This window comes from Salvelinus alpinus, chromosome 15 (assembly GCF_045679555.1).
Source record: "Salvelinus alpinus chromosome 15, SLU_Salpinus.1, whole genome shotgun sequence".
Lineage (NCBI taxonomy): Eukaryota > Metazoa > Chordata > Actinopteri > Salmoniformes > Salmonidae > Salvelinus > Salvelinus alpinus.
Genome location: NC_092100.1, coordinates 12,813,293 through 12,828,298, shown reverse-complemented (window position 1 = coordinate 12,828,298; position 15,006 = coordinate 12,813,293). Strand labels below are relative to the sequence as shown.

Below are 15,006 nucleotides of genomic sequence, written 5' to 3'. Positions count from 1 at the left end.
GGATCATGTGAGGATTTGTGTGAGTAGTAGAGTGATAGGCCAACAAGTGATATATGCTTCAGTAAGATTGGCTTTTTAGTGTTCATAGCAATGGTTAGAAAATAGAGGATGTGGTGGCAGCGGCAGAGAAGTATTTGGGTGTATGAGATTTAATGTCAGAAGATTTACAGGGTGTGTTGAGGGGTGGTGTCCAGTCCTTCCTGGCCGTTGACCTGAGGTAGGACTAGATAGGTTTAAATAGTGGAATAGGGAGGTGGGTTATTAATGAGTGTAGGGTTAGATGGTAGGATATTTTTTATTTAATTTTTTGCCCTCATACAAAGTAAAAGGGATTTATACCCCAGTCTCGTTGATGGCGGTAATGCAACGTTTACTGGATGCCAACCGCCGTTAAACCTCATCGAAGAACAAGGGCGCAAAATACAACTTCCTGGTTTGATAAACTGTGAGTGACATCTTTCGCGATACAGGCAATTTCGTACGTTGTATTGACGACGGCCCTGTCTTGGAATGTAACATAATCGCTTTATCCATCAAGAGTGAAATACATATTCGTCTGCCACTTTCGGAAAATATCACATTAATGTGCTTTCTCTTAAACGTTATAATGGTCCATGACAAGAGTGAGTAAGCTCATGGTAAGTCGAAGTAGCTAGCAAGCTATGGTGTCCGCCTTGGCTTGGTTTCGATGTAACGTTAATAGTCAGCTAGAAAGCTAATGGTAGCCATATCACTTCTGTAGTTAGCTTAAATCTATCTGTACAGTAGTTAGTTATTTAATATACAAAGAAAGGAACCGTAGCCAGCTATCTGGCTAATGTTATTAGCTAGCTTCTATGTCAGCGTGCTTGTTGTTGTGCCTTTCTGGTCAGCATTCCCCCTTAAGAAGTTGGCCTCTAGCGAGCTATCTTACGTTAGCTAGCTAACGTTACTCTTTAGCTCGATACTTTATGGTTGCTAGTTAGTTACTCGTAGCCATCATCAATGCGCATAATGATTGTTCATATATAACGAGCTTATCAAAAACCACTAAATTGGCTAGCTTACAGTTAGCTAGCCAGCCAGGTAACGTTAGCTAGCTAATGTAACTAGTTGGTTGGCTACTTAACTTACTAGTACTTGACGGTGCGCTATTTTGTTTATGTTGGTGAAAGCTAGGTAGCTAGCTTGGTTCAGTCTAAGCTAAGTCCTATGTCTAAAGAAACTAGTTAGCTCGTTACCAGTTGACGTTCTAGCATGGTTGACCACAAATTATGAGTCAGATCAGTGTCCACTGCAGAGTGATAACGGTAGGTAGCTAACGCTTTAACGTTAGTCAGCTAGCTAGATGGCTTAAATGTCACTGTTGTCGATGATTCTAACGCTTTGCGAGCTACCACGTTCGTGTTCAGTATGAGCTAGCTAACGTTAGGTAACACTTGCCAACATTGTCATGTTAGCTGTCTTGAATTTCAGGTTGTTGCTTGGTGCAGTGAGATGACTAAACAAACAACAGAGACAGATCCATGCCATGCTTCTGTTACAGCCAAATCCGCCGTTATGTGAATTGTCCGATGGGGTTCTCGACCAGTTTTAGCCCGGTTAAACTATCTTTGCTGCTTTATCGTAATGTCGGCTTGTCTGTTTGGTCTGGTCTTTAGGGCCGATACCTGTGTGTAACATGTGTTGCCTAATTGTTGTTATTGTTGCAGAGGAGCCGCTGAACAAAGCTGCCAAAAAGCCACCTTCCTTTCGAATGTAAGCTCAACGACTGACTTGTGCTTCTATTTAAAGCACTGGTTTGGAGACAGACTTTTAATGGTGTGTGGATGGGCTGATGTGACACGATAATGATCGAAGATTGATGCAAGCTTTCCATGATGACACTGACTGTGTGTGTGTGTGTAGGGGATGAGAGGAGCACAGGTGCAGCAGCAGCGTTTACGGCTGTGGGGTCAGTGACTATCTGTGGGCTCAGGATGGCGCAGGGAGGCCCTCCGCTAGACTATCACATCCTGCAGGACCTCAAGCAGCGCTTCCCCGAGATCCCAGAGGGAGTAGTGTCCCAGTGCCTTCTGCAGGTAGGATACAGCAGTCAGACAGCTATGAGCACATACCTTACGTCCCAAATGGCACTCTATTGTGTTACTTTTGACCAGAGCCATATAGGCCCTGGTCAAAAGTAGTGTACTGCATAGGGAATTACATGCAGACCACTCTGCAAAATAAATGTACACTTACATTTTATTCAATAATTTAATCTAAACTGCGTAGTCAGGTGCTAAAGTCCCGCCTCTCCCATCTCCTCATTGGTTTTTAAGAGTATTTACCCACGTGGGTGATTGAATGATGAACTGAGGTCCACACTCCAGTCCAGTTGGTGGTGGTAATGCACCTTAAAGTTGGTTGCCAACTTACAGTCAGAAGAAGACTACTGATGGAGGAGAGATTTTTTTTTTTTATATATATATATATATATATATATATATATATTATTTAACCTTTATTTAACCAGTCAAGTCAGTTAACAACACATTTTTATTTACAATGATGGCCTAGGAACAGTTGGTTAACTGCCTTGTTCAGGGGCAAAACAACAGATTTTTACCTTGTCAGCTCGGGGATTCGATCTCGCAACCTTTCGGTTACTGGCGCTCTAACCACTAGGCTACCTGCCGCCCCTACTAGAAACTATTAGTTTCCCCTTCTATCTTTTATCTGTGGATTAAATGTCTGACTAGAGAACACACTATTTTGTGTGCCTTGAAATGGGTCAAAATTCCACAAAGATCCAGGGGAAAAAAGGACTGTGTGCATTTAACAACCCAATGTTTATATCCCAGAACAAATTAGATAGCAACAGCATGTCCGTGAATGTTTCATGTGTTTCGACCTGTCCCCAAATAATAATAAACTCAGCAAAAAAAGAAACGTCCTCTCAATGTCAAATGCGTTTATTTTCAGCAAACTCAACATGTGTAAATATTTGTATGAACATAGCAAGATTCAACAACATAAACATAGACATAAACTGAACAAGTTCCACAGACATGTGACTAACAGAAATTAAATAATGTATCCTTGAACAAAGCGGGGTCAAAATCAAAAGTAACAGTCAGTTTCTGGTGTGGCCACCAGCTGCATTAAGTACTGCAGTGCATCTCCTCCTCATGGACTGCACCAGATTTGCCAGTTCTTGCTGGGAGATGTTACCACACTCTTCCACCAAGGCACTTGCAAGTTCCCGGACATTTCTGGGGGGAATGGCCCTAGCCCTCACCCTCTGATCCAACAGGTCCCAGACGTGCTCAATGGGATTAAGATCAGGGCTCTTCACTGGCCATGGCAGAACACTGACATTCCTGTCTTGCAGGAAATCACGCACAGAACGAGCAGTATGGCTGGTGGCATTGTCATGCTGGAGGGTCATGTCAGGATGAGCCTGCAGGAAGGGTACCACATGAGGGAGGAGGATGTCTTCCCTGTAACGCACAGTGTTGAGATTGCCTGCAATGACAACAAGCTCAGTCCAAAGATGCTGTGACACACCGCCCCAGACCATGACGGAGCCTCCACCTCCAAATCGATCCCGCTCCAGAATACAGGCCTCGGTGTAACGCTCATTCCTTCGATGATGAACGCGAATCCGACCATCACCCCTGGTGAGACAAAACCGTAACTCGTCAGTGAAGAGCACTTTTTGCCAGTCCTGTCTTGTTCAGTGACGGTGGGTTTGTGCCTATCGGCAATGTTGTTGCCAGTGATGTCTGGTGAGGACCTGCCTTACAGCAGGACTACAAGCCCTCAGTCCAGCCTCTCTCAGCCTATTGGGGACAGTCTGAGCACTGATGGAGGCATTGTGCGTTCCTGGTGTAACTCGGGCAGTTGTTGTTGCCATCCTGTACCTGTCCCGCAGGTGTGATGTTCGGACGTACCAATCCTGTGCAGGTGTTGTTACACGTGGTCTGCCACTGCGAGGACGATCAGATGTCCGTCCTGTCTCCCTGTAGTGATGTCTTGGGTGTCTCACAGTACGGACATTGCAATTTCTTGCCCTGGCCACATCAGCAGTCCTTATGCCTCCTTGCAGCATGCCTAAGGCACGTTCACGCTGATGAGCAGGGACCCTAGGCATCTTTCTGTTTTTCAGAGTCAGTAGAAAGGCCTCTTTTTAGTGTCCTAAGTTTTCATAACTGTGACCTTAATTGCCTACCATCTGTAAGCTGTTACACCGAACCTTGCTGCGCGCGTGCTCCATCATGCATGCATTTATTTTGTCTCCCCACACCAAACGTGATCACGACACGCAGGTTAAAATATCAAAACAAACTCTGAAATAATTACATTAATTCGGGGACAGGTCGAAAAGCATTAAACCTTTATGGCAATTTAGCTAGCTAGCTTGCACTTGCTAGCTAATTTGTCCTATTTAGCTAGCTTGCTGTTGCTAGCTAATTTTTCCTGGGATATAAACATTAAGTTGTTATTTTACCTGAAATGCACAAGGTCCTCTACTCCGACAATTAATCCACACATAAAACGGTCAACCGAATCGTTTCTAGTCATCTCTCCTCCTAGGCTTTTTCTTCTTTTGACTTCAAATTGCGATTGGCAACTATCATAAATTAGGTGCATTACCGCCACCGACCTCGTTCGTCTTTCTGTCACCCACGTGGGTATAACCAATGAGGAGATGGGAGAGGCAGGACTATTTCTGCGTCAGAAATAGAACTGACTTCTATTTTAGCCCTCAGCCTGTTAGTGTCTTAACGACCGTTCCACAGGTGCATGCTCATTAATTACTTATGGTTCATTGAACAAGCATGGGAAACAGTGTTTAAACCCTTTACAATGAACATCTGTGAAGTTATTTTGATTTTTACGAATTTTCTTTGAAAGAAAGGGTCCTGAAAAAGGGACATTTCTTTTTTTTTGCTGTTTAGTTGGTTGAGTTCGTTTTGACATTTCAACCTGCGTGTCTGGATCGCGTCTGGTGTGGATGTGCAAAATCAACATTCGCGCAATGGTGCACACGCGTGCTCAGTCTACACAACATGTTAAGGTGCCATTTTGGAAGCATAGATACACAACAGGCTACCAACATACACTCATTTTCTTGTTGAAGTTCCTGTATGCTGTTACACATGAAGTTGAACATTGACAGCTGTTTGTGGGGTTTGGTCGACGATTTAGTCGGGGTTAGTGACCCTCTGTTTTCTACAGTTAATAGACAGAGAGCAGTGACCGCTATAGAATTCCAGTCTGGCCTCCATCACTGAGCTTGCTGTTTTCCTGTCTGCTGTCTCCTCTCTCCTCCAGAACAACAACAACCTGGATATATGCTGCCGCCTACTGGCTCAGGAGAGTAACAGATACCTCTATGGGGAGTTCCACAGTCCGGAGGAGGTTCGTCTGAGCCGGAACCACATGCTGCACATCCAGTTGGGCTACCCCCCCCCGGAGGCGGGCAAGTCCAACGGGGGTGGGCGCTCCCTGGTGCACAGCTCCAGCGACGGTCACATCGAGCTTCCGCGGGCCGGCTTCCAGGAACCCCTCTCGGCCCCCGCCACCATGGCACCCTCGCCGGGGTACAACCCCTTCTTCATGAAGGAGCACGGGGGGCGCTCAGCCAGCACCCCCACCCCTCCTCCCATGCAGGGCATGTCCCCTACCTACTCCCCCGTTCCCCGCTACACCATGAACCCCATCACGGTCACCCTCTCCCAGAACCTTCCCAACGCCCCCCAGGCCCTGCATATCCCCGTCGGTCACTATGGCAACAGTGGTGGCAATGCCCTCTACCTCCGTCCCTCCCCCTCCCAGAGCCCCCAGCCCTCTCCTTGGCCTTCGCCCGGGCAGCCTGTGTATCAGCCCTCGCCCTACGCCACTCCCACCTACCAGTCCCCCTATAGCTCACCCCAGCACCAACCCCACCAAGTGCAACCCCAACAGCAGGTACAGCCCCAGCACCAAGTCCAACACCAGCACCAGCCCCATCCCCAGCACCAGCAGACCCATGTCTTCCTGCCAATCAGCCCTCCCACCCTGGCCAGCATGCCCTACCACCAGCACCACCAACAGCAGCAGCCCATCTACCGGCCCTACCTGCCCAAGAGCTCCCTGAAGAACCAGATCGAGATCACCTTGGAGGGCACACGGCCCCGCAGCAACTCCCCCGTCCACTGTCCCCCGGGCCAGACGCTCTACATGGCCACAAGCCCCTCACCGAGCTCACCCCAGCGAGGCCTTAGTGGCGGGGGCCCCGCCGCATTCCACCCTGGGGTCTACTTGCACCAAGGCCCCACGCGGCCCAGACCTGCCTCCTCGCCCCAGCCGGGCAGCCAGGCGGGCTACACCTTTAAGATCAAAGTGTCCCCAGGCCAGGCCCAGCAGAGGCCCCCCTCAGGCTCCCCTCCCGTGTCCTCCCCTCCTGAGTCTCTGCTCAACATGGTGGACCAGGGGGAGCACCATGCGCTGGCCCCGGCACCTATCCTGCCCATCTCGGCTCTGCCCGGTAACATCGCCAGCCACATCACCAACCGCATGCCCCGCCGGTCCAGCTCAGGCTCCGATGACTACGCTTACACCCAAGGTAGGCATGGCTTATGGATGGATAAGAGTGTGTGTGTGTGTGTGCATTTGTGTGTTTACCAGTGCGCTTATTTGCTGTTTATACAATGGGTGGGTCTAATCCTAAATGTTTATTGGTTTAAACCACATTCCCAGCCAGTGTCTATTCCACAAGTTACCACCGGCTAAATCTATGACGTTAAAATGCCTATTTACTCTGTTCCATCTGACTGCACATTCCACTGTTTCATTAGCCCAGCCAGGTAATTTATTAACTTGATCTCCTCCATAAAAAGCATCTAGACATTATCTCCCATTTCTTTTAGACTAACATTGTTTCATTATTCAAATTCGATCTCCAGCTGTCCCATAATTATGAACGTGTTAGGAGTCGGGATGAGACAGACAGGTAGGCAGCTTTTCTCAGCAGGTCGAAATCACGAATCGGCATAATTTTTATGGATAGTTCTTTGTATATATCAATAGAAAACAGGTCAAACGAAACGAAGTGCAGCTAGTTTGCAGTCTTTCCAGCTTCAGTTTGAAGTGATTGTGTTTGCTGTGTTGTCTAGCTCTCGAACAACAGAGTCCTGATGAGAGAGCACATTTTCTATGCCAGGTGAAATTGCATCATTAGTTCATTGTTATGGATGTATCCAAATAAATGTCACTAGAGAACAGCTTAAACAAATGCAGCTACTGTTGTTATTCTGTCTGCACGGTTTGACATGACTGTAACTTAGCCGCAGTTGGCTGGCTAGCAAGCAGGGGATAAGAACGTTGCCAGTCAGTATGGCAATTGAACCGATAGAACGAACTACCAGCCGGCTTGGGTAGCAACCCTAGATTTGTGTCTGGAGTGGACTATAATCTTGTGGAAGGATGAAATGGTATGAATAAATTCATCAAAATAACATTTTTAATTAAAATATGTCAAAGCTCTCAAGGCAAAGGGTGGCTATTTGAAGAATCTCAAATATAAAATATATTTTGATTTATTTGACACTTTTTTGGGGGGGGGTTACTAAATGATTCCATATGTGTTATTTCATAGTTTTGATGTCTTCACTGTTCTACAATGTAGAATATAGTAAAAATAAAGAAAACATTTGACCGGTAGTGTATATATGGCTGTGAAATTAAAGAATTTACATACATTCAGTGTATTCGGGAATTATTCAGACCCCTTCCCTGGGGTATTCAGACCCCCCTATTCAGACCCGCCAGCTGATTTAAAAAAAAAAATATATATATATATATAAAAAAGTAAAAATATATATTTATTGCGGGGAACTGTGGGTATCCGACCCGATGCAGGTGTCTATAGTATGTACGTGGGGGTGTGTTCCTGTGTGTATGCATTTGGTGTGCTTGCTCGTTTGCGTTTGTTCATCTGTGCACAGAACCAGTCCTGCACATCCACCTGTGTATTCCCTCATCCCATCTGAAGCGCTGTGTTCCCTCCACTGTTTCCCCCAGCTCTCCTGCTGCACCAGAGGGCCCGGATGGAGCGTCTGCTGAAGGAGCTGCTCATGGAGAGGAAGAAAGTGGAGCAGCTGAAGGCAGATGTCAACGACATGGAGTACGACGCCCTCCAGAGACGCTTCAGACGAGTCAACAGCAGCAGCCTCATCCCCCGGGTAAGATGTGAAGGGACATAACATGGCGTGCACACACACAAACACACACCTGTGAAGTGTAAAAGCATAGGCACACACGGTGATCACACACATGGATACACGAACACACACACCTTTTTGAAGGCATGGCACGTAACGTGGCATGTGTGAGCGCACACATACCTTTGAATGCAATGGCACACACTCACTAGCTACATACATATAGTGCCTTCGGAAAGTATTCCGACCCCTTTACTTTTTCCACATTTTGTTAGGTTACAGCCTTATAGTAATATTTTTTAAATATTTTTTTTATTCCCTCGTCAATCTACACACAATACCCCATAATGACAAAGCAAAAACAGGTTTTTAGACATTTTGGCTAATTTATAAACAACAACAAACTGATATCACAGCAGCCTTAGACGTTGTTGCGGACAGAAATGATTTAAAGGAACGAAAATGGTATAACTGGAAGTCAAGAAAGAGATGTACAGCGCATTCGGAAAGTATATATAAAACATTTTGAAAATAATAAATTTTACATAAGAATTCAGACCCTTTACTCTACTTTGTTGAAGCATTTTTGGCAGTGATTACAGCCTCGAGTCTTCTTGGGTATGATGCTACAAGCTTGGCACACCTGTATTTGGTTAGTTTCTCCCATTCTTCTCTGCAGATCCTCTCAAGCTCTGTCAGGTTGGATGGGGAACATTGCTGCACAGCTACAGTACCAGTCAAAACACCTACTCATTCAAGGGTTTTTCTTAATTTTTTACTATTTTCTACATTGTAGAATAATAGTGAAGACATCAAAACTATGAAATAACACATGGAATTATGTAGTAACCAAAAAAGTGTTATCTAAATATATTTGAGATTCTTCAAAGTAGCCACCCTTTGCCTTGATGACAGCTTTGCACACTCTTGGCATTTTCTCAACCAGCTTCATGAGGTAGTCACCTGGAATGCATTTCAATTAACAGGTGTGCCTTGTTAAAAGTTAATTTGTGGAATTTCTTTCCTTCTTAATGCGTTTGAGCCAATCAGTTGTGTTGTGACAAGGTAGGGGTGGTATACAGAATATAGCCCTATTTGGTAAAAGACCAAGTCCATATTATGGCAAGAACAGGTCAAATAAGCAAAGAGAAATGACAGTCCATCATTACTTTAATACTTGAAGGTCTTAAAATGAAACTGGATCTCATGAGAACCGCCACAGGTAAGGAAGACCCAGAGTTACCTCTGCTACAGAGGATAAGTTAATTAGTTACCAGCCTCAGAAATTTCAGGCCAAATAAATTATTCGGAATTCAAGTAACAGATACATCTCAACATCAACTGTTCAGAGGAGACTGGTTAAATCATGCTTTCATGGTCGAATTGCTGCAAAGAAACCACTACTAAAGGACACCAATAAGAAGAAGAGACTTGCTTGGACCAAGAAACATGAACAATGGAAATTAGACAGGTGGAAATCTGTCCTTTTGGTCTGATGAGTCCAAATTGGACTTTGGATTTTGGTTCCAACCTCTGTGTCTTTGTGAGACGCAGAGTAGGTGAACGGATGATCTCCGCATGTGTGGTTTCCACCGTGAAGCATGGAGGAGGACGTGTGATATGGGGGTGCTTTGCTGGTGACACTGTCAGTGATTTATTTAGAATTCCAGGCACACTTAACCAGCATGGCTACCACAGCGATACGCCATCTCATCTGATTTGCTCTTAGTGGGACTATCATTTGTTTTTCAACAGGACAATGACCCAACACACCTCCAGGCTGTGTAAGGGCTATTTGACTAAGAAGAGTGATGGAGTGCTGCGTCAGATGACCTGGCCTCCACAATCACTAGACCTTCCATATGTGTTGTTTCATAGTTTTGATGTCTTCAGTATTATTCTACAATGTAGAAAATAGTAAAAATAAAGAAACCCTTAAATAAGTAGGTGTGTGAACTTTGACCAGTACTGTACATAAACTATATACACAAATGTGGACACCCCTTCAAATTAGTGGATTTGGCTATTTCAGCCACACCCGTTGCTGACCAGTGTATAACATTGAGCACACAGCCATGCAATCTCCATAGACAAACATTGGCGGTAGAATGCCTTACTGAAGAGCACAGTGACTTTCAACGTGGCACCATCATAGGATGCCACCTTTCCAATAAGTCAGTTTGTCAAATTTCTCTTAACCTGCCCAAATGCATAGTGCCAACTGTAAAGTGTGGTGGAAGAGGAATAATGGTCTGGGGGCTGTTTTTCATTGTTCTGGCTGGGCCCCTTAGGTCCATTGAAGGAAAACGCTACAGCATACAATGACATACTAGATTATTCTGAGTTTACAACTTTGTGGCAACAGCTTGGGGAAGGAACACAGACTGCAAGCCAGGCCTAATCGCTCAACATCAGTGCCCGACCTCACTAATGCTCGTGTGGCTGAATGGAAGTAAGTCCCCTCAGCAATGTTCCAACATCTAGTGGAAAGCCTTCCCAGAAGAGTGGAAACTGTTATAGCAGCAAAGGGGGGACCAACTCCATATTAATGCCCATGATTTTTGAATGAGACGTTCGACGAGCAGGTGTCCAAATACTTTTGGTCATGTTGTGTATCTACACTGAACAAAACATTTCATGCAACATGTAAAGTGTTGGTCCCATGTTTCATGAGCTGAAATAAAAGATCCCAAAAATGTTCCATACGTACAAAAATAATATTTCTCTCAACTTTTATGCACAAATGTTTTACATTCCTGTTAGTGAGCATTTCTCCTTTTCCAGGATAACCCATTCACTTGACAGGTGTGGCATATCAAGAAGCTAATTAAACAGCATGATCATTATACAGGGGACAATAAAATGTCCACTCTAAAATGAGGGAGCGTGCAGTTGGCATGCTGACTGCAGAAATGTCCACCAGAGCTGTTGCCAGATAACTGAATGTTCATTTCTCTACCATAAGCCACCTCCCACATCGTTTTAGAGAATTTGGCAGTACACCCAACCGGCCTCATAACCGCAGACCACGTGTCTGGTGTCGTGTGGATGAGCGTTTTGCTGATGTCAGTGTTGTGAACAGAGTGCCCTGTGGTGGGGTTATGGTATGGGCAGGAACAGAAGTGTAAAAATACTTTAAAATACTACTTAAGTATTTTTGGGGGGTATCTGTACTTTTACTTTACTATTTATATTATGGACAACTGTTACTTAACTACATTCCTAAAGAAAATAATGTACTTTTTACTCCATACATTTTCCCTGACAAGTACTCTGACTGAAATGCTCCAATTCACGTACTTATCAAGAGAAAATCCCTGGTCATCCCTACTACCTCTGATCTGGCGGACTCACTAATCACATGCTTTGCTTGTAAATTATGTCTGAATGTTGTGCCCTTGGCTATCCTTCAATTTTTTAAACATGAAAATGAGGCCATCTGATTTGCTTAATATAAGGAATTTGAAATTATTTATACTTTTGATACTTAAGTATATTTTAGCAATTACATTTGCTCTTGATACTTAAGTATATTTAAAGCCAAATACTTTTAGGCTTTTACTCAAGTAGTATTTTACTGGGTGAGTTGCACTTTTACTTTAGTCATTTTCTATTAAATTATCTTTACTTTTACTCCAGTATGACAATTGGGTGTTTTTTACACCACTGGGCAGCCATAAGCTACAGACAATGAACACAATTGCATTTTATAGATGGCAATTTCAATGCACAGAGATATCGTGACGAGATCCTGAGGCCCATTGACATGCCATTCATCCGCCGCCATCACCTCATGTTTCAGCATGATAATGCACAGCCCGATGTCGCAAGGATCTGTACACAATTCCTGGAAGCTGACAATGACCCAGTTCTTCCATGGCCTGCATACTCACCAGACATGTCACCCGTAGAGCATGTTTGGGATGCTCTGGATCAATGTGTACGACAGCATTTTCCAGTTCCCGCCAATATCCAGCGAGTTCGCACAGCCATTGAAGAGGAGTGGGACAACATTCCACAGGCCACAATCAACAGCATGATCAACTCTATGTGATGGAGATTTGTCGTGCTGCATGAGACAAATAATGTTCACACCAGATACTGACTGGTGTTCTGATCCACAGCTTATTTTAAAGGTATCTGTGACCAACAGATGCATATCTGTATTCCCAGTCATGAGATATACATAGATTAGTGCCTCATTTATTTATTTATTTTAATTGACTGATTTCCTTAAACTGGAACTCAGTAAAATCTTTGAAATTGTTACATGTTGTGTTTTTATATTTTTGTTCAGCGTAAATAACCATATACTGTAAAAGTACAGGTAACAGCCAAGATAATGGAAACACTTGAGTAAATGAGGGATGTGAAGTATATTTAAAGCAGGTGCTTCCACACAGGTGTGGTTCCAGAGTTAATTAAGCAATGAATGTCCCATCATGCTTAGAGTCATGTATAAAAATTCTGGGATGGCCATTTATTTTGGCTACCATGGCTATGCCCTCATAGGATGACAATGCCCCCATCCACAGGGCACGAGTGGTCCCTGAATGGTTGGATGAGCATGAAAACAATGTAAACCCTATGCCATGGCTGTCTCAGTCACCAGATCTCAACCCAGTTGAACACTTATTGGAGATTCTGGACAGCGTTTTCCACCACCATCAACAAAACACCAAATGATGGAAGAATGGTGTCATCCTTCCAATAGAGTTCCAGACACTTGTAGAATTTGTGCCAAGGTGCATTGCAGCTGTTCTGGCTCAACGCCCTATTAAGACACTTTATATGCTGGTGTTTCCTTTATTTTGGCGGTTACCTGTATATGTGCATGCACAAACAGCTTTTATCTGATTCTTATCACATAGATAGGTCTTTGCAGAGTATTAGATTTGGTAGGAAACCAAACCTTCTGTTATCTCTATTTTTGTGTCTCATCTCTCATCCACTGGTGTTTGTGCCTTTTCCAGCCTGAAGAGATGACCCGATTACGCAGTCTGAACAGACAGCTTCAGATTGATATCGACTGCACCCTGAAAGAGACAGATCTGCTGCAGTCTAGAGGTGTGTGTATACACACACACACACACAGGCTTTTGAAGATGCAGTGTACAGGAGCACCCATTCACGAGTCAAACTACCAATGCTGTACTAATTGTATCATTTCCACAGGGAAGTTTGATCCGAAAGCTGAGAACAACTTTTATAAGAACATACAGACCGGTCCGGTGGTACCGCCCAAGCCAGGAAGGAAAGGTGAGAACCATGATGTCCTTTATCGTACCATTGTAAACATTGGTAACACTTAAAGGGGCAATCTGCAATTGATACATCCATTTTATTTTTATACTTTTCAATTAATGATATATACCAAATGAATTATTGAAGAATAGAACCAATATAAATGCTTCATGAGCTTAGTTCAGCTGTCGTACCCTGTCAGAACCCAATATGTAAGCTTGTTTTACTCCATTGTTTGTAAACAACATAATTGTAGACAAACACTGCATAACCTCAAAACATGGTTCAAACTAATGTTGGTATGATGGATGGTCAGTCCTTGCATCCATAGCTCTGTCTATGAATTTGAGAGTGGTTACATTTTCTTCAGCCTTATCCTTCAGCGTTTTACCAAAACAGTGGTGGAGTGTCCACTTCTTATTGTTTCTTAAAATAAAAATACTGAGACTATATATGCTGTGTTTGTCTGTGTGACGTTAAGACTCGGTTTTTCTCCCAGAGGTGGAGCGGAACGCCAAGCCTGTAGCCGCCGGGCCCCCTCAGAGGGACGAGGACTTTGAGGGAGCCCAGTGGAGCTGTGAAGAATGCACCTTCCTCAACCACCCTGCACTCAACCGCTGTGAACAGTGCGAGATGCCGCGCTACACCTGAACCTTGCCCAGCCCTATCCCGGATAGTAGTCACCCCCCCCACCCTTACTTCCTCCATCCCTGTAAACTTCTCCTCCAATTGGTCCCCGCCCATGGCTTTGTGTGATAACCCTCCCCCCTGCACTATGACCCTTGTTTCCATTGGAGGAAAGCATTTTTACAGGAGAGGATAGCGGGAGACTGTTCTCATGGCAACCTATAAAGGAGGGACTAGCTGTCGAGCGGACAGTGGGTGTGGCTACAACTACTGGAGCGTTGTTTTTAAAATACGCAGGAAGAGGAGGCGTGGTTTACAGAGTGAACATTCCATTGCAGAATGAATGACTGCCCTGTTTACACGACTGAGCCCATTCCCAAACCCCGTGGACGAACGCAGGCGCTTCTTACAGTGGGACATTCCTCTACAAATGGCCAGGGATGCACTGCACTCTGACAGTGGGACAATGCAATGGCAAAAAGAAAGGGTCTGGTGAACTCATCCTAATGTAGATTATACACTGTATCAGCTCTGTACCAAGAGCTCCTCCTTTCATCAAATGAAGAACACTAAAGAGACTTGCATATGAATATATTCCTGGTACTTGTATGCATATTATGCCCACACTGTATTCCGTGTTAAAGATGTCAATTTTCCTGTGCAAATGGCTCAAGTTGCTGTACTTAATAAAGGAGCTGATTCTGTGTGACTGTTGCTTACACCTGGACTATTTCCTGTAGTCTCTTGTGTTTTTTTTTGTATTGTCTGTAGTTTGTGGCATTTTAGTTTAAAGGTCCAATATAGCTGTTTTTAGCTTAATATCAAATAATTTCTGGGTAACAATTGAAGTACCTTACTGTGATTTGTTTTTACATTTAAATGGTCAAAAGAAACAGCAATTTTGCAAGGGCTATCTAGGACTGGTCTGAGTGAAGAGGGGAAAGCTGAACTTGTTTTTATTGGCAGA

The 15,006-nt window shown here is 44.3% G+C and overlaps 1 protein-coding gene across 8 annotated transcripts; it reads left to right on the top strand.

Annotated features, from left to right (window-relative positions):
• The first annotated feature begins 203 nt into the window (after positions 1 to 203).
• LOC139539502 (TGF-beta-activated kinase 1 and MAP3K7-binding protein 3-like) lies at positions 204 to 14,771 on the top strand. Of its 8 annotated transcripts, none has more exons than XM_071342524.1 (8): positions 213 to 445; positions 1,692 to 1,800; positions 1,888 to 2,060; positions 5,299 to 6,571; positions 8,029 to 8,189; positions 13,142 to 13,235; positions 13,344 to 13,427; positions 13,912 to 14,771. In XM_071342524.1, exons 3-8 carry the CDS (start codon positions 1,959 to 1,961, stop codon positions 14,061 to 14,063), a joined length of 1,866 nt encoding a protein of 621 aa, XP_071198625.1. In that variant the 5' UTR covers positions 213 to 445; positions 1,692 to 1,800; positions 1,888 to 1,958; the 3' UTR covers positions 14,064 to 14,771. The 8 variants fall into 8 exon arrangements, with proteins under 8 accessions (XP_071198627.1, XP_071198625.1, XP_071198621.1 ...); XM_071342520.1 differs by having other exon boundaries at positions 213 to 638; XM_071342521.1 differs by having other exon boundaries at positions 215 to 445; positions 1,692 to 1,737.
• The last annotated feature ends 235 nt before the right edge of the window (positions 14,772 to 15,006 follow it).